Source organism: Delphinapterus leucas, chromosome 14, assembly GCF_059928025.1.
Source record: "Delphinapterus leucas isolate spDelLeu-1000000601 "Yukka" chromosome 14, BTC_Dleu_Yukka2, whole genome shotgun sequence".
Taxonomy (NCBI): Eukaryota; Metazoa; Chordata; class Mammalia; order Artiodactyla; family Monodontidae; genus Delphinapterus; species Delphinapterus leucas.
In genome coordinates this window covers 18,837,358-18,860,103 of record NC_143142.1, presented here as the reverse complement: position 1 = coordinate 18,860,103, position 22,746 = coordinate 18,837,358, and the positions used below count along the sequence as shown (strand labels likewise).

The following is a 22,746-nucleotide window of genomic DNA, read 5'->3' as shown; positions in this document are numbered from 1 at the left end:
CCCAGACTTCACGGGAGACATATCTAAGCAGGAAAGCCAGAGTCCCTCCTGCCACCCCCGTCACATCAAACCCAAGCCCACCACTATCCAAAGCTCCCGGAAGCCACATTGCCAGAGATACAAAAAAAGCATCAAACCAGACTATGTGTGGATATAGCTGCATTATTCATGAGAACTTCTGCCGTTTTAAGCTCGAAAACACGACACACACCAACTGATTTGAGTCAACCCTGCAAGCAACAGAGAGCCCCGAAATATCCCACCCAGTATTCCTGCTTTTGTTCATTCGATCAGCAAGCGTTTTCGGAACCTCCACTTGGCCCAGCAGAGGAGTGTGGGGTTGTGATTTCCAGCCCAAGAATGGAAAGCTCGGAAAGAACTAGATAGAAGTTTCCTCTCTTGCCTAATGACTTTGTATCCTCATTTGTCCCCTCCATGTATTGCCTGCCTGCAGCCACACATAGGTGAACTCACACTCCCCCCATGCTCAAAATCCCCCCACGGCTCCCACCTCACTCAGAGTAAAAGCCAAAGCTTCCGAGGGCCACAGGCCCTGCACGATGGGCCTCCTGTTCCTTCTCTGACCTCATCTCATCCTCCTTCATTCTTTTTCCCTTTGCTCCAGCCTCGCTGGCCTCCTCACTATTCACTGTTCCCCACTCAAATGCTTTGTATATGCTGTTCCCTCTGTCAGGAACACCCTTCCCACAGATGTCTGCCAAGCAGACAATGTCACCCTGTTGGAAAGGCCATCCCAGAGTGCCCCCTCTGGAGTGCGCTTGTCACCACTCTCCACCACCTTTCCTGCTTTATTTTCCTCATAGCTCCTGTCACTATATTTATTGTGTTATCTGTCCCCCAGCTAGACTGTAAGCTTCACGAGAGCACGTGAGCAGGGATGCTGCTTTGTTCATTTCTCAATCTGCAGTTCCTACAACAATGCCTGGCACCTAGTAGATGCTCAATAAATATTTGTGGAAAGAAGGAAAGAAGAGAGGAAGTTTTCTTCTAAGAGCTGGCAGAAAGGGTCTGTTCTGGCCCCTGCTGCCAAATGGAACTTCCTGAAGTACAACTCCAAGCAAGACCTCCCCTGTTCATAAATCTTCTAGAGCTCCCTACTGTCTGATGGAGCAAAGGCTGCCGCCTGACATCCGCAGCCCTGCACAAGCTGGGGCTAACGGACCTTTCCTGACTCATCTCCTTCCCCTACACACATCTGACCCCCAAGCCTGCTTCCGGGGACTCTGCTGTAGCTTGTAGCTCCCTACCTCTGCCCTCTGTGAATCAGAGGCCACGAGGCCACCCTTCAGATCCTGAGAATGTGGGATTTGAATCCTGGCTTCTCCACAGGCTGGCTGTGCAACCTTAAAGCGAGCTGCTTACCGTCTCTGTGCCTCCAGGTCCTCTTCTATAAAGTGAAGGAGATGGTTATTCTCCCTCTTAAGGTTGTCTTTCTGAGTAAAGAAGGTGGCATGTGGGGACCAGTCAGCAAAGTAGTGCTGTTCTGAGCTGGATACTTCCTTGTGATGGGGGCTGTCCTGTGCTTTGTAGGATGTTGAGCAGCATCCCTGGTCTCTTCCCACTAGATGCCAGTAGCACCCCCAGCTATGACAACCAAAAATGTCTCCAGATGTTGCCAAATGTCCCCTGGGGTAGGGTTGCCAGATTTAGCAATACATACTCATTCTAAAAAATTGTTTGTTGTTTATCTTAATTTTGAATTTAACTGTGTGACCTGTATGTTATGTGGCAATCCTACCTGGGTGGCAAAATTGTGCCCCCTCCTTCACTAAGAACCACCGGGTTAGACTAGGACCACAGGGTCCTAGTACTAACACCAGTTGTTTCCCTCTTGATTTCCTCCAACCTTCTCAACACGTCCCACCTACCTCCCCTCTCATGATCCCCCACTCAGGAGCTGGGAGGCTGAGTCCCCAGACAAGCCCAGCTCAGCCACTGTGATGATGGCTCCCCAGGACAGCCCTCACACCAGCTCCAGTGTGCAGAGCTAAACGTAGCTTCCTCTCTAGCACCCACCTCATCCCCCTGCCTCTTTCCCAGGGTCTCTCCTCCTGGCCCACAAGCCCCTGCCTTCTCCCCTCCAATTAAGAGGCCTCCCAGGCCCAGCCCTGAGGCAGGAAAACAAGGCAGTTAGACACTCTGCTTCCCTTATCAACTCGTGTCACGTGACTAGCTCCTTTAGTGGCAGTCGTCATGGCAACGGGAAGCCAGTCCCTGAGGCTCTGGGAACCAAAACAAAATTAAGGGGTGGAGGCAGGGAGGGAAAAGGAGGGGAGGGCTAATCGAGCCAGGAAGGAGCCAGGATAGAGTTGGTTGGATTTAACTGGAGGAAATTATGCTGAGGCCACGCTGTCCCCAGCTTTCCCTGGGTGGTGCTGGGGAGACAGAAAATAAAAAGATTCCTGTCCTGGAGAAGCTCAGACTAACGTGGTGGGTGTTTTCACATGGTTTACCCTGAGAGGTGAGTAATTTTCACCCCCATTATGAATAAACTGAAACCCAGATACGTGTGAAGGTAAAGACAGATGCTTGTCCAAGTTGTACAATTGTTAAGCAATGAGTTTCGGCTCCACCCTCTTCTTTCCATATTCCTCATGTCCTCCCCACTCCTTTCCTCTTGCTTTTAGGAGAGGACCACATGCTCTGCCCCCTCTGCATGTGGCACCATTGTCCTTTCTCTCTGCACTCCAGCCACTTCCTAGTCCTTCCATTCCTTGTCTGTAGTGCTCCCTCCAGCCACAGTCTTTGCATGTGCAGTTCCCTCTGCCAGGAATGGTTTTCCTCTGTCTCTTGCTACCTCATCCCTTCACCTAAAAAGCCTACTTATCCTTCACACATCTTAAACATCACTTCCTCCGAGAAGCCCTCCTGAGCCACCTGCATGCAGTTATATGTTCTTGTGATGCCAAGTGCTTCTACTTCAGACCTCAGTGCACAGCCTGCAATCATCCTTTCAGTTACATTCGGATGTCTGTCAGGGTCTGTCCACCGTACTGGAATGTAAGCCCCCAGAGGGCAGGGCCGATCTTGTTCACTGTGGGATCCACAGAGCCCAGCTGAGTCAGCACTAGATGGAACTTCCAGCCCCACAGGCTCTACTAGCCTTTGTAGCTTCAGTGGCTCAGACAAAGTTTGCAGACCTGCCTGGTTTATCTACAGAAACTCTTAAGCCGCCCCTTCCAGAAAGAAGGATGGGAGGGGCCTCTGGGCGAGGCTGTGACAGGCAGGGATGTGGTTCTGAACCCAGAGGGTGGAGAGAAGGAAGACCTCAATCAATTCCCAGTTTTCTAAGCAAAGAGCTCCCCTTCACCATTCCATTGGAGATGCTCTCCAAAGAGGTAGGCAGAGGAAGGAAAGGAGAGAGGAGATCTGCTTTGGGGGGCATGGATTTGTCACCACGCCCTTGGGGGCACCCATGCTGAACAGGGGGCTCACAGACAGAAGACTGTTCCCCTTCACTGGTTCTGTGCCCTTGAAACACTTCGCTTACTCTCTCTGGGCCAGTTTTCTTATCTGTACAATGGAAATTATACCACCCACACATGCTGAGATTGTGGCACTGTGTAGATGTGGATGGGCATGTTTCTGATTTAGGGGGTAAGACAGCCTGGCTCTAACACCAGACAGGCCAGGGGGATAAGTCCCTTCTGGGCTGTGTGCTCTTGAGGAATTCACTTCTCCTCTCTGAGCCTCAGTTTCCTTGTCTGAAAGTGGGAACAACCTCATTCACTTCATAAAATTACTGTGCACACAGGATATGGCACAGAGTAGCCCCCAGTAAGTGGAAGCACTAATTACTAAAACGATGTGCCCCACGAAATGCAAAATTTAGAAACAGCTATCAACTTGCAACTATAAGTCTTGCCTTCTGATTGCAGATCGGGGTCAATGGGCACTCGAGGTCCTTTGCCGAAACTTGCAAGGTTCTGCCTCTGCACCCCGCCCCCCACCCAGGCATCAAGCAGGATGCCAAGAGGTCCCTCTGACCAGGGGATGGCCTCGGCCTCGAGCCAGGCAGAAAGCTCATCCCAAGCCCCAAACTCAGCTGCTCCCAGGAGAGAGAATGCAGCCTCAGACCGCTGGCCACCAGGGGAAAAGTCCCCCACAGCCTGGCCAATAACCCAAACTAGACTGACATGGATGGGACCTCCAGGGACACTGAACCAATGCTCCCTCCTCCAGATATGGAAACTGTGTCCCTGAGAGGGGAAGGAACTCGTCCAGGGCATCGAGGGAGCTGGTAGCAGAGCTGGGTTCAGGGCCCCAGCTGGAGGCCTGCCCAGAGCCAGGGAAGCACTCCCTTCAAGATGTTCACAAGCTCTTCTGCCTGTAGGTCCCCTCCCCCAACCTCTTGTTGAACCAGTCAAGCATTTCCTTAAAAACACAGCCACTCCAGGTGAAAACATTTGGGGAGCACATATTACACCTAGGTTTAATTAAACAATGAACAAAAAAATTGTATGTTTTTAACCTGAAGGGTTTTGGGCGGGAGGTCTATACACACTTCCCCCCGAAACAATCAGAATATGTAGGTTTTGATGGAAAGAGGGTCTAGACAGAGCTTTCTTCAGGTCCCCACAGGGGTCTCTAAGAGGCCTGAGCTGAAAAGTTCTGGGCCTTTCTGAGGGATTCCATGTAGCCTGTACGTCTTCTTATTCAGAAACGCTAGAATGTGCAGTCAGCCTGGAGCTGATTCTTTTAGCAACAATGGGACATGCCACACACTGAGACATATGCACAGACACATGCCCACGCTCCCCAAGCAGGGAGGGGCAGCAACAGGTTCCAGCCTCCAGGCTGCCCTTGGTGGTATCTGCCACCATGCGGGGAGGGGCTTCTTGGTGGACAGCACTGTTACCAGACACTGACACCCTCAACATACACAGAGGCACAGGATCAGGTCAGCCCCCAAGGTCTGCGGCCATTCCTGGTCTAGGGCTGAGCACTCAGGATGCAGATGTGAGGCAGGCTCAGCAGCAATGGGGTCCCACGTGGAGGGATGCGGGTGACATGAGGAGGGCGATGCACACACACAGACACAGCCTCACTCATGCACGCATGGTCACAGCTCACTCATTCACACACAGACTCATGCATCCCATGTCACATGCACACACACAGTCACAACCTCACTCATTCACAGAGATTCCCACATCACACAGATACACATCATAATCACAAAAACAGACAAACACACAGACACACGGATGCATGTACACACAGAGATACACTTAGATATCTCCAGGCAGATGCACACATGTTCTCAGATACACATACTCACAGCTACGTGTCCTCACCCACACAGACAGGTGCATGCACGTACACACACAAAAAAACACACGCAGTCCAGGTATCTAAATGCTTTCCCAGGCACCCATCACTATAGATTCTCCCACTCTCCGAGAAGTCATGAACTATTAACTCTAAGGCTAGACTGGGCTTCCGTCTAACCCCAGGGAGAGGGAAGGGGCAGAGGGGCAGCTGAACCCTGACTAATTCTCACCCTCGTTCGAGGGTGGGGTGGGGTGGGGGTCAGGGGGGGCCTGCCTGCCAGGGGAGCATGCGCACATGCCTCAAATGGAGTAACCCACTGACCTGGGACTCTCAGGGAGGGAGCCCCCTGGCTCCTGGGGGTGGCTCCAAGGACTGAGAATTTCGGGGAGGGGTAGGTGGGAAGCTTTATTTCCCCGTAGTGACTTCCTCCCCTTTCCCAAAGTCTGGTGCTCCTGCTGCAGTCCCATCCAGCCCGCCCCCAGCAACATGCCCTGTCAGCCCCACCAAGTGCTTTTCTCACCTTGGCGAGACCCACCAACCTGCTCTTCCACAAGAGGGGGTCCTACTCAGACACATCCAGGTGTGCCTCCACCTGGAGGGCCCTCACGCAGCAGTCGCCCCTGCACACAGCACAAAAACACCCAGGGCCCCCCACCAATAATCCCACCCCCAAGCTCACCCGCTTCTAGCTCCGTGGGGTCAGCACCAACGCAGGGTAGCTCCACACCCCAGGAGGCCACCGCTCCTTTGCAGACGCTTTCCGGGCTGGCTGCGGTGGCTCCCTGCCCTGTGGGTCGCGCCCCCGGCCCCCGCCCGGCACTTACCTCCTTCTTGACGGTGCGCAGCAACCTCTGCCGGGTCTCCGCCTCTGTGGGGTGACACGGGGGAACTGCCGCTCAGCCGAGGGCTGGGGGCCGCGGCTCGGGGCTGCCCTCCCGCCGCCCCCGCGCCCCGCGTCCCCTTACCCGCCAGCCCTGAAGCCATGGCTGCGCCCGCTGCGATCCGAGTGCGGCCGGCGGCGGTGGCTCCTAGGGGCTTCTCCCGGCTGCTGCGGCCGCGGCGGGGCGGGGCGAGCGCCGAGTGACGGTCAAGGCGCCAGACGTCAGGCCGGGCCGCGGCTGCCCCACCCTCGGAAGAGCCACGCTGGGCCGCCCAGGCCCTAGCTGAGGCTCCGCGCGGCCCGACACACATGCTCACCCCCGCGCATCCGGCGCGTCCCGCGCATCCCGCGCCTGGACCTCCCTCCTGAGGGACCGCCCCCCCCCCCGCTCCATGCCCACCCGCCTTCTTTGGGGCCGGGAAGGACAGCATCATTTATTCAATGTCTGCTGTGTGCCAGGCTTGGAAGTGGCGGGAGACGGTGGGGCTACTATCGACACTCTACTAGCTTCGGTTTTCTCATCTTTAAAGTGGGTATAATATGATCACCTCATGGGAATAATATGAGACTTAAATGAAGTACTGAATGTAAAGCGCACACCTAGGAACAAAAGGCCAGCAACCATAAAAGATAGCTGTGCTGCTACTATTACTGTTGTTGTTATTATTATTACAGGCATACCTCGTTTTATTCTGCTTTGCTTTTTTTTTTTCATTTTAAAAACTTTACCATGGACATTTTCAAACATATATAAAAGTAGAGAGAATAGCATAATAAACCGGATTTACCCATCCCCAGTTATTAATATACAGCCAATCTTTTCTTTTTTATATGTCATTTGTGTCCTACCCCCTGACACCATTATCATTTCATCTATAAATATTTCAGTGTGTATCTCTGAAATATAAGAACTCTTTTTGTTTACAACAAAACCCCAATCTCATTATCAGACCTGAAAATTAACACTAAATTCTTAATAACAACAAATATCCAGTCAGTGTTCACATTTTCCCAGCCAACTTATAGGTTTCAGTCTATGTTCAACTGAAGTGTTGCTTGTGTCTCTTCTACCCTTTATTGCACTTTGCAGATATCGTGGGGTTGTTTTTACAAATGGAAAGTTTGTGGCAACCCTGAATTTAGCAAGTGTATTGGTGCTATTTTCCCGATAGCATTCGTTTGCTTTGTGTCTGTCACATTTGGGTAATTCTCACAATATTTCAAACCCTCCACCTGCAAAAAGATCGACTCCTCAATGAAGGCTTGGATGACAGCATTTTTTAGCAATAAAGTATTCTGAAATTAAGGTATGTCCATTTTTTTAGACATAATGCTATTGCACACTTAATGGACTGCAGTATAGTGTAAACATAACTTTTATAAGCACTGGGAAACAAACATTTGTGTGACTTGCTTTATTTTGCTATTCACGCTTTTTTTGTGATGATCTGGAACTGAACCCGCCATATCTTTGAGGTATGCGGTATTATTAAGAATCTTCCAAGGCACACTGGTTCTCCATCCAGGAGATGCCAAGCCTTGAGGGGCTCCCTCCCCCACATGCAGGTCATTGGGAGAGTGGGGTCCTGGCAGGACCCCAATAGGGGCACCTGTCAGCCAGGATCTCCAGGGCTGGGCAGGCAATGGGCTCTTTGGGACCAAGGTTTGTTCCACCAAGTTCCTGACTGCATCCACCCAGGATGCATCTCAGATCTATATTTATTGAGCACCTACTATGTGCCAGGTTACTGTGCTGGGGATACTGAAGTGAGCAAGACAGACAAAATGCCTCACTTTGTGGGGCTTAGGGAATAGACAACAAAATAAATAAGCAGATGATATAGTAGGATGGAAGCTTCTGGAGAAAAATAAAGTAGGCAAAGCAGAGAGGGAGGGCCCAGACGGGTGGGCTTTGTATTTTGAAGTGGGGTAGCTGAGAGAGGCCCCACTGAAGAGATGTCATTTGAGCAAAGGCAAAGGAGTAGGCTGTGGGGATTTCTGGAGGAAGAGCATTCCAGGCAAAGGGAACAGCAAGTGCAAAGACCCTGAGGTGGGAGTACGCCCACTGAGTGTGACGACAAGCTGAGAAGCCAGTGGGGCTGGAGTGGCACAAACAAGGAGCACAATGGTGGGCCAAAGTCCTGTAAGGCCTTGAAGTCCACTTTAGGATTTGCATCCTGCCCCAGAGGGGCCCCCACTATTCAGTTTTCCTTTCAGAAGGACTGAGGACAGCTCAGAGTGTGCCCTCTCCCTGTAGCCGTGGATCCAGAGTCCCCTCTTTTCCATTTGTCAGTGTCAGGAGCCTTTGACCATAAGCCACAGGTTCTGACTTTGGCTAACTTAGCAAAAGGGAATAGACTGGAAGGATAATGGGCATTCCCAGAGTCCAAGGGAGGCTGGAAGACTCAGAAATGGGATGAAAACCAAGGCAGCTCTGGAAGGCCAGAAAGAGACTCTTGGGAATAGTCATCTGACAAAGACTTTAGAGCACCACCACTCAGGTGACAGGAGCTCCACCTATTTAAGGCCCTGTTCCAGAGAGGAAGCATCTGATTGGTCTGGCCTGGGTCACACAGCCTGCTCCTTCTGAGGGAGGGGAGTCTCAGTCACACACCCCCCACCTCACTATCTCCAGTGCAGGTGCCCAGAGTATGAGAAACAGTTGCCTATTGGCAAAAGAAAAAAAAAATGGTAATACACAAAGTGAACAGCAGTCAGAATTCTGACCTCAGGGCTCAAGAGATTGATCCAGTGGTTCTATCCTTGACTGTGCCCCTAGGATAATTGTGGTACTTTAGAAAAGTAGGATGCCCAGGCCCCACTATGGGGAGCCATTTCTCAAAACCCATGTTTTTCCTTCTGCCAAGCACTAGGCATGGATAGGTGACCTGTGATGGTCCCTCCTTGAAAACCTGGAGCTTTTCTTCCAAAAAGAAGGACTTGATGAAGCTTGCTTTAATAGCAACAGGAAGATGGGCATCTGTGGAACCTGGATTTGCTCAGGTTTCTGAACCAGGAGCTTGGCTCTCTCCGCTGAAGTTAGACCACTCACCACTTGGGGCGCCATCACCTAAGATCAGCTTGGAAAGATCCCAAAGCCCTCCTCAGGGTCTGAGAATTCCACCATCTGACTCACAGCTACCCAGGCTTTGCCTCATACCTGTGCTGCTGACCACTGGTGCAGCTGTGGGAACCAGCGAGAAAGGCCTGTTTCTCCTGCAGTGTCTCTTTAGCGCCCTCTACTGAGAAATCTCAGCATCGTGCTCAGTATAAAAGACAATCTTAATGCAGTCTTTATTATGGAGGAGCCTCCCTTGAACTCCGGGAATGCCCGTTTTTCTTCTTAAATTAGCCAAAGTCAGCTTCTGTGGCTTATGGCCAAAGACCTCTGAACACTTCCATTCACTATGGAAGAAAGAATTTGGAGTTGAAAAGCAATACACTGATTACTGGCACAACGGCATGACCCTATTGTGAAGTCATTGACCTAGAGTTTTCTCTTACCTGCAGTTGAAAACACCTTGCTGATAAAATTATTCTATGTAATGTGTTCATCTGTTTACATGAACATTTGTAAAAAAAAGTGACCTGCTTTTTCACTTAAAAATGAACATCTCGGGCTTCCCTGGGGGTGCAGTGGTTGAGAGTCCGCCTGCCGATGCAGGGGACACAGCTTCGTGCCTCGGTCTGGGAGGATCCCACATGCCGCGGAGCGGCAGGGCCCGTGGGCCATGGCCGCTGAGCCTGCGCGTCCGGAGCCTGTGCTCCGCAACGGGAGAGGCCACAACAGTGAGAGGCCTGCGTACCGCAAAAAAAAAAAAAAAAAAAAAAAAAAAGAACATCTATCTATGTCAATAAATATAGATCTAGATCATTCCAGGCACATGGTAGAGCAGGTGCAAAGCCCCTGGGGCGGGAATGAGCATGCCTAGTCAAAGAAGAGAATGGATGTGGTGGAGACTGTAACACAGTGAGTACTTAAGGCTCCTCCAGTCCATAACTCCCTAAAAAAACCCAGGAGAGTCTTGATTTCCTTCTTACCTTCTCATTCCACATTCTATCCATCAGCAAGCCTTTTTAATTTACTGTGGTAACAGTCACATAACATTCACCATTCTAACCATTTTAAAGTGGACAATTCAGTTGTATTTAGTACATTCACAATGTGATGAAGCCATCACCACTCTCTAGTTCCAGAACACTTCATCTCAAAAGGAAGCCCTGTACCCATTAAGCAGTCACTCCACATTTCCCCCTTCCCCCAACTTTTGGCAACCACTAATCTGCTTTTTGTACCTATCAGTTTGCCTGTTCTGGAGATTTTATGTAAGTTAAATGATCCAGTAGGTAGGTAGCCTTGTGTCCAGCTTCTTTGACATACCATATTTTTGAGATTCATCTATGTTGTAGCATGTATCAGTACTTCATTCCTTTTTATGGCCTAAGAATTTCCATTTTATGGACATACCACATTTTGTTTCTTCATTCATTAGTGGATGGACATTTGGATTGTTTCCACCTTTTGGCTGTTGTGAATAATGCTGCTATGTATAGTGCTGTATACTTCGATGTACAAGATTTTATGTGGACAAATATTTTTATTTAACTTGGAGTGTAATTGCTGGGTGCTATAGACCGAGTGTTGATGTTCCCCTCAAATTTATATGTTGACATCTAATCCCCAGTGTGACAGTATTTGGAGGTAGGACCTTTTGGAGGTGATTAGGTTTAGGTCAGGGGGATGGAACCCTCATGAATGAGATTAGTGCCCTTATAAGATACCCCAGAGGGCTCTTTGGCCCCTTCCACCACGTGAAGACACAGCAAGAAGATAGCCATCTATGAATCAGGAAGTGGGCTCTCACCAGACACTGAATTTGTCAGTGCCTCAATCTTGGACTTTCTGGTCTTCAGAACTGTGAGAAATAAATTTCTGTTGTTTATAAGCCACCTAGTCTATGGTATTTTGTTATAACAGTCCAAACTGACTAAGACATGGGTCACATGGTCATTCTATGCTTAACGTTTTGAGGAACCTCCATATTCTTTTCCATAGTGACTGTACCATTTTGCATTCCTACCAGCAATGTACAAGGATTTCAATTTTTTCACATCCTTGCTAAAACCTATTTTCCTTTTTAAAAATTATAGTCATCCTAGTGGGTGTGAAGTGGTATCTGATTGTGATTTTGATTTGCATTTCCCTAATGACTAATGATGTTGAACATCTTTTCATATGCTTGTAAGCCATTTGTATAACTTCTTTGGAGAAGTTTTATGCTAGTCTTTTGCTCATTTTAAATTGAATTGTCTTTTTATTGGTGAGTTGTATGAATTCTTTATGTATTCTGGATACTAGACTCTTATTACATATATGGCTTGCAAATATTTTCTTCCATTCTGTGGGCTATCTTTTCTCTTTCTTGATAGAAGCCTATTGAGATAGTGCAAAAAAAGTTTTAAATTTTTATAAAGTCCAATTTATGTATTTTTTCTTTTGTTGCTTGTGATTAAAAAAAATTTTTTTTTGTCCGCTCCACAGGGCATGTGGGATCTTAGTTCCCCAACCAGGGATCGAACCTGTGCCCCCTGCATTGGAGGCATGGAGTCTTAACCACTGGACCACCAGGGAAGTCCCTGTTGCTTGTGATTTTGATGCCATATCTAAGAAACTATATCCAAAACCAAGGTTATGCCTATTTGCCCGTATGTTTTCTTCTAAGAGTTTTATAGGTACAGCTCTTATATTTAAGTCTCCAATCCATTTTGAGTTAAGTTTTATATATGGTGTGAGGTAAGGGTCCAACTTCATTTGCATGTGGATATCCAGTTGTCCCAGTACCCTTTTTTCAAGAAACTATTGTTTCTAAAAATAAGGCTACCATATGATCCAGCAATCCCACTCCTGGACATATATCCAGAGAAAACCATAGTTCAAAAAGACACATGCACCCCAGTGTTCACTGCAGCACTGCTTACAATAACCAGGACATGGAAGCAAATGTCCATCAACAGAGGAATGGATAAAGAAGATGTCGTACATATATACAATGGAATATTACTCAGCCATAAAAACAAACGAAATAATGCCATTTGCAGCAACATGGATGGACCTAGAGATTGTCATACTGAGTGAAGTAAGTCAGACAAAGAAGACAAATATCATATGATATCACTTATATGTGGAATTTTAAAAAATGGTACTTATTTACAAAACAGAACTTATTTACAAAATAAGTTCTTATTTGCAAAATAGAAGTAGAGTTACAAATGTAGAAAACAATCTTATGGTTAGCAGGGGGGGAGTGTGGGGCGAGGCATAACTTGGGAGATTGGGCTTGATGTATACACCCTACCATATATAAAATAGATAAGTAATAAGGACCTACTGTGTAGCACAGGGAACTGTACTCAATACTATGTAATGACCTATATGGGAAAAGAATCTAAAAAAGAGTGGATATATGTATATGCATAACTGATTTGCTGTGCTGTACAGCAGAAAGTAACACAACATTGTAAATCAACTATACTCCAATTAAAAAAAAAGAAACTATTGTTTCTCCATTGAATGGTCTTGGCAGCCTCTTGAAAACCAGTCGATCATAGATGTATGGTCTCCTTTCTGGGCCCCCAATTTTATTCAGTTGATCTATATAACTATCCTTATTCCAGCACCTCAGTTTTGATAACTGTAAGGAAGTGTGAATCTACCAATTTTGTTCTTTTTAAAGATTGTTTTGACTCTTTGAGGACTCTTGATATTCCACATGAATTTTTGGATCAGTTTTTTCATTTCTGCAAAAATGGTGTTGGGATTTTCCCTAAGGATTGTACTAATCTGTAGACAGTTTGGGGGAGTATTGCCGAAGTTTATAAAGTGGTTTCACAGTCATCACTTGATCCTCATATTGTCCTTACGAGGTAAAGGTTACAATCAGTGTTTCCCATTCTACACACAAGGAAACTGAGATCAATGAGATGGAGTAACAAAGCCCAAGGTCTGGCTGTTAGGAGGTGACAGATCCAGGGCATGGAAAGCAGAAGGAATAACACATGCAGGGTTCAGAGGTGACAGCCAGTAAGATACATTTGGGGAATTACATGTTGGTCAGTAAATTGAATACTGGGGTGTTGAAAGCGGGGTGGCTGAGAAAGCTCTGGGGTCCACTCAGGGAGGCAGCACCACATACTGGTTAAGACCACAGTCTCTGGTCAGACATACACAAGACTGAATTTCAACTCAGCTACTTGCCAGCTGTGTGACCTTGATCATGTCCCTTAACCTTCCTGAACTTCAGTTTCCTCATTTATAAGATGGGGGCAATAATGATCAATATAAGCTTGTTGTGAGGATGAAATGGATGCCAAGTGCTATATTCCTGGCATACAGAAAATGCTCAAGAAATAATAGTCTCTAGGGAATTCCCTGGTGGCACAGTTGTTAAGAATCCACCTGCCAAGGCAGGGGACATGGGTTCAAGCCCTGGTCTAGGAAGATCCCACATGCCGCGGAGCAACTAAGCCCATGCGCCACAACTACTGAGCCTGTGCTCTAGAGCCCAAGAGCCACAACAACTGAGCCCTCGTGCCACAACTACTGAGCCTGCGCTCTAGAGCCCATGAGCCACAACTACTGAGCCACATGCCACAACTACTGAAGCTCGCATGCCTAGAGCCTGTGCTCCGCAACAAGAGAAGCCACTGCAATGAGAAGCCCACACACTGCAATGAAGAGTAGCCCCAGCTTGCCGCAACTAGAGAAAGCCCACACTCAGCAACAAAGACTCAACATAGCCAAAAATAAATAAATAAATTTATTAAAAAACCCGTCTCCAGTCTCCAAACTTCAAAATCTGATTGGCTTAGCCTAGCCAATGAACTGACTCTATCCTGGGTCAGGTGGCCCTATCTGCTCCAGTCAGCTGTAGCCAGAGGGCTGAAGTTATTTGGTGTGAACATTGTTACTGAAGCAGAACGAAGAGTATGTGGCTCAGGAGTGTGCCTATGAGTGAGGCCTGGAGAAGGTGGGAGAGAAAAGTGTTCCAGATGGTCTCTGAGGGCTCCAGGATGTCCTGGTTCCTGTGCCACAGGCATTGCCTTCTGAACATCATTCCTTATCCTCTAAGCCTCACTTTTCTCATCTATGAAATGGGAGAGGTGTTAATTCTACTTGTCTATCTATCTCCCAGTGCACCTGTGAAGATAAGAATCAAATGACATCGTGTTTATGGAGACTCTTGGTGTACATGCCATGTAAGTACATATGACTGTTAATTTACTGAAGTGATAAAATTGTGTTATTGAGCTGCTAAAGCAGATCTTAGTCAAGGCTCTTGAGACAGGAAAGACACTCACTCTGAGTCACTTAAATTGATGGAAAGATATGCGGGGCGGATTTGACAGAAGAAAAGGACAAGCCGAATAGCATCTCTTGCTGTGTGTGGCTCCATTCTCTTTGCCGATGGGTCTTTCTCCCTTTACTAATGTATGGGAAGGAGACTTACTTTGAATTGTGTGCTCTTTCCAGCAGTACGTTTGGGTTTTTTTTTGGCCGCACCACACAGCATGTGGGATCTTAGTTCCCCAACCAGGGATTGAACCCGTGCCTGTGCCCCCTGCATTGAGAGCACAGAGTCTTAATCAGTGGACCACCAGGGAAGTCCCTCCAGCAGTGTGCTTTTCAAAAAATTGTTATGAACATATGTTGGTACCTTTGCACAAAATGGAAAATAATAATGATAATAATAAAGATGATGGGGTAGGGTCTCAGCAGGAATTGCAAGTACCTGCGTGTTTTGTGAATCTTGCCTCCTTGTGAATCAGCTACTTCTCCAGGACGCCTTAGTTTCTTCTTTTGGAGTGTGGCATTAGAAACCAAGATCTGGGCACGAGGTATCTTCTGCTTGGTCTCATTCTGCCTCCTTCTCTTCACACTCCCTTCGAGGTCTTGGGTTTCCAGTTTCCTGGAGGAATGCACAAATGAGAGATAAATTTGTGTTAGAAACAGAGACACAGGGCTTCTCTGGTGGTGCAGTGGTTAAGAATCTGCCTGCCAATGCAGGAGACATGGGTTCGAGCCCTCGTCCGGGAAGATCCCACATGCTGCGGAGCAACTAAGCCCGTGTGCCACAACTACAGAGCCTGCGCTCTACCGCCCGCAAGTCACAACTACTGAAGCCTGCATGACACAGCTACTGAAGCCCGAGCACCTACAGCCCGTGATCCACAACAGGAGGAGCCACCGCAATGAGAAGCCTGCGCACTGCAACAGAGTAGCCCCCGCACTCTGCAACTAGAGAAAGCCTGTGCACAGCAACAAAGACCCAACACCGCCAAAAATAAATAAATAAATAAATAAATTTTAAAAAATTATAAAAGAAACGAAGACAGAGCAGAAGCAAGGTCCAGGATACAGGAACCCGAGCTCTGGCTGCTTCTCAAGCAAACTGTTTTTTCAGGTCGGCTTTTGCTTCCTAGACTCCAGAAGTGTGGATCCTGAACCAGAGGAAAATGAGCTGGGTGATAGCCTGACAGTTCTGTGTCCAAAAGAGCCTGGGCAGGTGATGAGGGGACCCTAATGACAAGGCTGCTCCTCACTGTGCCCTCGGCAGAAGCAGGGCCACCGGTAGCAAAGGCCAGAGCCTACATCTCAGCACAGTCTTGCCTTTGGTGTCACCGGGCTCCCTACTTGCAACAAGGGGGCTCTGCCTTGGAGTACCTCCAGGTTCTGACTTAAGGCAGGGGCAATCGTGCCTGCAAAAACAGGGTTATTCTTAGTGCCAGGTCCTGTGGTCGCTATGGAGGTGTTTTGCTGAGGGGGGCCCCAGGTGTTCAGGCCACGCTTCCCCCATAGCAGCTTGTGGTTCTCAGGGACCCACTCACTTCTGCTGTAATGCTGAGTGCTGCAAAGGGGCAGCTCATATCTGGGGCAGATCTGCAAAAAAACCCAACAAACAAACAAACAAAAAACAAAAGAAGAACCATCACATAAACAATAATCTGCTCACCAGGGAACCACATCACTGACACTTGGATGCACCTCCTTCATGGCTTATTTTTAGGTGAGCCCCCCACCCATTATCCCATAGGAAATAGGGAGTCCTTAAGAATTCCTGGGCTGGAAGAGTTCTCTCAACAACTTAATTTTGAAGCTCAAAAGACAATTTGGGGAAGCTACGTGGGCCTTAAAAGATCCAGTTACAACACAGGAGCACCTCAATACATAAGGCAAATGCTAACAGCCATAAAAGGGGAAATCAACAGTAACACAATCATAGTAGGGGACTTTTAACATCCCACTTTCACCAATGGACAGATCATCCAAAATGAAAATACAAAAGGAAACACAAGCTTTAAATGGTACATTAAACAAGATGGAGTTACTTGACATTTACAGGACATTTCATCCAAAAACAGCAGAATACACTTTCTTCTCAAGTGCTCATGGAATATTCTCCAGGATAGATCATATCTTGGGTCACAAATCAAATTTAAGAAAATTGAAATCATATCAAGTATCTTTTCCAACCACAACACTATGAGACTAGATATCAATTACAGGAAAAAATCTGTAAAAAATACAAACACATGGAGGCTAAATAATACACTACTTAATAACCAAGAGATCATTGAAGAAATCAAAGAGGATATCAAAAAATACCTAGAAACAAATGACAATGAAAACACGATGACTCAAAACCTACGGGATGCAGCAAAAGCAGTTCTAAGAGGGAAGTTTGTAGCAATACAATCCTACCTCAAGAAACAAAAACATCTCAAATAAACAACCTAACCTTACACCTAAAGCAATTAGAGAAAGAAGAACAAAAAACCCCCAAAGTTAGCAGATGGAAAGAAATCATAAAGATCAGATCAGAAATAAATGAAAAAGAAATGAAGGAAACAATAGCAAAGATCAATAAAACTAAAAGGTGGTTCTTTGAGAAGATAAACAAAATTGATAAACCATTAGCCAGACTCACCAATAAAAAGAGGGAGAAGACTCAAATCAATAGAATTAGAAATGAAAAAGGAGAAGTAACAACTGACACTGCAGAAATACAAAGGATCACGAGAGATTACTACAAGCAACTCTATACCAATAAAATGGACAACCTGGAAGAAATGGACAGATTCTTAGAAAAGCACAACCTTCCGAGACTGAACCAGGACGAAATAGAAAAGAAACAGACCAATCACAAGCACTGAAATTGAGACTGTGATTTAAAATATTCCAACAAACAAAAGCCCAGGACCAGATGGCTTCACAGGTGAATTCTATCAAACATTTAGAGAAGAGCTAACACCTATCCTTCTCAAAGCCCTGTTAGGACTAGCAGGGCCTGAGTTAGGAGTAGTGTCAGGGCCTTAATTAGGGACAGTGTCAGGCCTTAGTTAGGGACAGTGTCAGGGCCTTAGTTAGGACTAGCATCCGAGCCTTTGTTAGGTATAATATCAGGGCCTGAGTTAGGAGTAGTGTCAAGGCATTAGTTAGGGACAGTGTCAGGGCCTTAGTTAGGACTAGCGTCAGAGCCTTCGTTAGGTATCGTGTCAGGGCCTGAGTTAGGAGTAGTGTCAGGGCCTCAGTTAGGGACAGTGTCAGGGCCTGAGTTAGGAGCAGTGTCAAGGCCTTAGTTAGGGTCAGTGTCATGGCCAGAGTTAGGTGTACTGTCAGGGCCTTAGATAGGGACAGTATCAGGTCCTGAGTTAGTAGTAGTGTCAAGGCCTTACTTACAGACAGTGTCAGGGCCTTAGTTAGGAGTAGCATCAGAGCCTTTGTTAGTTATCATGCTAGGAGCTGAGTTAGGAGTAGTGTCAGGGCCTTAGTTAGAACTAGCATCAGAGCCTTTGCTAGGTACCGTGTCAGGGCCTATGTTAGGAGTAGTGTCAGGTCCTTAGTTAGGGACAGTGTCAGGGCCTGAGATAGGATTAGTGCCATGGCCTGAGTTAGGAGTAGTGTCAGGCCTTAGTTAGGATTAGCATCAGAGCCTTTGTTAGGAACAATCTTGTCTTGTCCTGATCTTAGAGGAATTGGTTTCAGTTTTTCACCATTGAGAATGATGTTGGCTGTGGGTTTGTCATATATGGCCTTTATTATGTCGAGGTAAGTTCACTCTGTGCCTACTTTCTGGAGGGTTTTTTATCATAAATGGGTGTTGAATTTTGTCGAAAGCTTTTTCTGCGTCTCAATAGATAATCAATATTACCTCAATAGAGATAATCATATGGTTTTTCTCCTTCAATTTGTTAATATGGTTTATCACATTGACTGATTTGCGTATATTGAAGAATCCTTGCATTCCTGGGATAAACCCCACTTCATCATGGTGTATGATCCTTTTAATGTGCTGTTGGATTCTGTGTGCTAGTGTTTTGTTGAGGATTTTTGTATCTATGTTCATCAGTGATATTGGCCTGTAGTTTTCTTTCTTTGTGACATCTTTGTCTGGCTTTGGTATCAGGGTGGTGGTGGCCTCGTAGAATGAGTTTGGGAGTATTCCTCCCTCTACTATATTTTGGAACATAGAGAATAGACTTGAGGACATGGGGCAGGGGAAGGGTAAGCTGGGATGAAGTGAGAGAGTGGCATATACACTACCAAATGTAAAATAGATAGCTAGTGGGAAGCAGCCTCATAGCACAGGGAGATCAGTTCGGTGCTTTGTGACCACCTAGAGGGGTGGGATAGGGAGGGTGGGCCGGTGGGAGACGCAAGAGGGAGGGGATATGGGGATATATGTATATGTATAGCTGATTCACTTTGTTATAAAGCAGAAACTAACACACCATTGTAAAGCAATTATACTCCAATAAAGATGTTTAAAAAAAAAAAGGATCCAGTTAATGTGATTTTTGGAGGCTTAAAGGGGTGAACCTGTGAAATCAGAAAAACAAATGGTAAAGAAATTAAACTCAAATTGAGCAATTATTCCTAGGAAGATGGCCTTACACTTGCACATATGGGTGGTGGTGTACAAAAGTGGTTTTACTGTCATTTACAAGAGGAGTCCCACAGTGATATTGAGGAAGCCACAACTATCCACCTACAGGATTAATTTTTTTAAATGTCCTAATGCCACATGAATGCCTTGCTGTGGTTTGTCACAAACTCCTGATTCAAAAAGGTCTGTTTTTCTTTCCACATAGATGGAAAACAATCTGAAAAAGACATATATATGTATGTATAACTGAATCACTTTGCTGTACACCTGAAACTAACCCAACACTGTAAATGAACTATGATTTTTTTAAAAGGTAAAAAATAAATATACATAAAAATGCTAATAACCTATAATGAAAACCTATAGTTTTCTGTTATCCTGATTTCTTGTGAAACCGGTCAGATTTGTATATTCCTTCAATATTTTAGGGTTTACTCCTCTTCTTAACTTGATTATCAAATAATCCAAGAGCCTAATCATTGATTCTGTTTGAAATTTATCTCTTCCTCTTCATAAATTATTGCTTTGGGTATGATACAAAAAAATTTTTGTTATATTTCTCATTGTTTGGTGCATTTATAAATATATGTGCCACATTACTGACTGTATTCCACTTGGACTGCGTGACCAACAGAATTGTTGTACACACTTGAATTTCCTAACTGAACACCATAGCTTGTTCATTAAGGGAAATGGTTCCTGATCTTGCATATTTGGGGCCTGAAAATTGCAGGGGAATATGTATTGGATAGGAAAAATTTTTTTTTTCCGGCTGTGCTACGTGGCTTGCAAAATCTCAGTTCCCAGGCAAGGGATTGAACCTGTGCCCTCAGCAGTGAAAGCGTGGAGTCCTAACCACTGGAGCACCAGGGAATTCCTGGAAATTTTTAATTTTGGTTATTAAGGACGCAAAAAACCACCACACATCCACTGTCTCCATCATTTCATAAAAGAAAAACCGGGACTTCCCTGGTGGCGCAGTGGTTAAGAATCCGCCTGCCAATGCAGGGCACATGGGTTCGAGCCCTGGTCTGGGAAGATCCCACATGCCGCGGAGCAACTAAGCCCGTGTGCCACAACTACTGAAGCCCGCACGCCTAGAGCCCGTGCTCCACAACAAGAGAAGCCACTGTCATGAGAAGCCCGCGCACCGCAACGAAGAGTAGCCCCTGCTCTCTGCAACTATAGAAAGCCCGCGGGCAGCAACGAAGACCGAACGCAGCCAAAAATAATAAATAAATTAAAAAATGAAAAGAAAAACCATCTTAACACCTAAAGGATAAGAAGGACCTAATTTCAGCCCTAAAAAAAAAAAAGGCCTTTCCCGGGCAGGGACAGCTGGTGTTTGTACACTGACAATTTCACTGCAGAAACCTCCTGCCCCTGGCTTATGGATTTGAATCTTGTCTCTGATACTTCCTAGCTGTGTGACTTTGAGTAAGCAACTTTGCCTCTCTGTGCCTCACTGTCTCCTTCTCCGGGTCATTGTGAGGATTAAATGATTTAACCTATGTAAATTAAAGCCCTTGCTACAGAGGCTGGTGTAGATTTATCGTCGCCGAAACTCACGAGTGACAACAGCGCCACCTAGTGGCTCTTCATCCCAGGTACAGACAAGCTGCTTCGGAGGAGGCATCCACACGGGCAGTGAGTGGGAACCATGTGTAATGGCCAAGGCTGAGGGAGAAATAAGCAGAAAAGCCACAAATATTCATGGAATTATAAATAAAGTTGGATTCTCACTTTATGCCATATACAAAAGTTAATTCAAAACTGATCAAATATCTAAACGTAAGAGCTAAACCTATAAAACTCGAAGAAGAATACAGGGCAAAAATCTACATGATGTTGGGTTTGGCAATGATTTCTTGGATGTGACACCAAAAGCACAGGCAACAAAATAAAAATAGATAAATGACTACATCAAAATTAAAAACTTATGTGCATCAAATGACGCAATCAACAGAGTGAAAAAGGTAACCCAGGGGATGGGAGACAATATTTGCAAATCATTCATAAGGGGTTAATACTCAGGATATATAAGGAACTCTTACAATCCAATAACAAAAAACTAATGTCCCCATTCAAAAATGGGCAAAGGAGTTGAATAAACATTTGTTCAAAAGTGTATACAAATGGTCAACAAGCATGTGAAAAGATGCTCAACATTACTAATCATTAGTGAAATGCAAATCAAAACTACAAGGAGGTGCCACCTCACATCCATCAGAATGGTTACTATCAAAGAAACAAAAGACAAGTGTCGGTGAGGATGTGGAGAAATTGGAAACTTTGTGCACTGTTGGTGGGAATGTAAAATGCTGCAGCCACTATGGAAAACAGTGTGGTGGTTACTAAAAAATTTAAAATAGAATTACCACATGACCCAGCAACTTCACTTCTGGGTGTATACCCAAATGAATTGAAAGCAAGATCTCAAAGAGATATTTGTACACCCATGTTCATAGCAGCATCAATTACTAGAGCTAATCCAAGGAAGCAATCTCCATCGTCAGACGCATGAATAAAGAAAATGTTATATATATATATAATATATATATTATATATATATATGTCATACACACACACACACACACAATGGAATAATATTCCATTGGACACAATGAAATACCAGTCCTGGGTCATTCTAAGGAAATTGTTCCATCCAAGTATCAAATGGTTTTCTAAATTTATAACCCATCACAGGCTCAAAGTCATGCCTCATTTTCACTGGCCTCCTATTTGGCCCACGACTTCCTTGCACAAACTTATTTTACTAGAACTTGTAATTGGCTTCCTTAGTTGTTACTGACATAACAAGCATATGTGTTCTCCTTATTTCCAAGATTTTCAGTCATAGCTTCTTTTTTTAAATTTTTTTTTATTGAAGTATAGCTGATTTACAATGTTGTGTTAATTTCTGCTATACAGCAAAGTGACTCCGTTATACATCTATATAGTCTTTTTCATATTCTTTTCCATTATGGTTTATCACAGGATACTGAATATAGTTCCTTATGATATACAATAGGACCTTGTTGTTTATCCATTCTACATGTAATATTTTGCAACTACTAACCCCAAACTCCATCCATCCTTCCCTCACCCCCCTTCCCCTTGGCAACCACAAGTTTGTTCTCTGTGAGTCTGTTTCTGTTTCATAGATAGGTTCATTTGTGCTGCATTTTAGATTACACATATAAGTGATATAGTATGGTATTTGTCCTTCACTTTCTTACTTCACTTAGTATGATAATTCTAGTTGCATCCATGTTGTTGTAAATGGCATTATTTCATTCTTTTTTTAAGGCTGAGTAGTAGTATTCCATTGTATATATGTGCCACATCTTCTTTATCCATTCATCTGCCAATGGACATTTAGGTTGTTTCCATGTCTTGGCTATTGTGAATAGTGCTGCTATGAACACAGGGGTGCATTTATTTTTTTGAATAATAGTTTTGTCCAGATATATGCCCAGGAGTGGGACTGCTGGATCATATGGTAATTCTATTTTTAGTTTTCTGAGGAACCTCCATACTGTTTTCCATAGTGGCTGCACCAACTTATCAATACATTCCAACCAACAGTGTAGGTGGGTTCCTTTTTCTCTACACCCTCTTCAGCAT

General features: G+C 45.5%; 1 protein-coding gene across 1 annotated transcript in view; it reads right to left on the bottom strand.

The window, feature by feature from the left end:
* SGSM1 (small G protein signaling modulator 1) overlaps nucleotides 1-6,486 on the bottom strand; it is an 84,175-nt gene extending 77,689 nt beyond the window's left edge. The window contains 4 exon segments of the mRNA XM_089895384.1: nucleotides 2,983-3,055; nucleotides 3,887-4,066; nucleotides 5,975-6,163; nucleotides 6,261-6,486. Coding sequence (XP_089751510.1) covers nucleotides 2,983-3,055; nucleotides 3,887-4,066; nucleotides 5,975-6,163; nucleotides 6,261-6,486 — 668 coding nt within the window.
* Nucleotides 6,487-22,746: the final 16,260 nt, after the last annotated feature.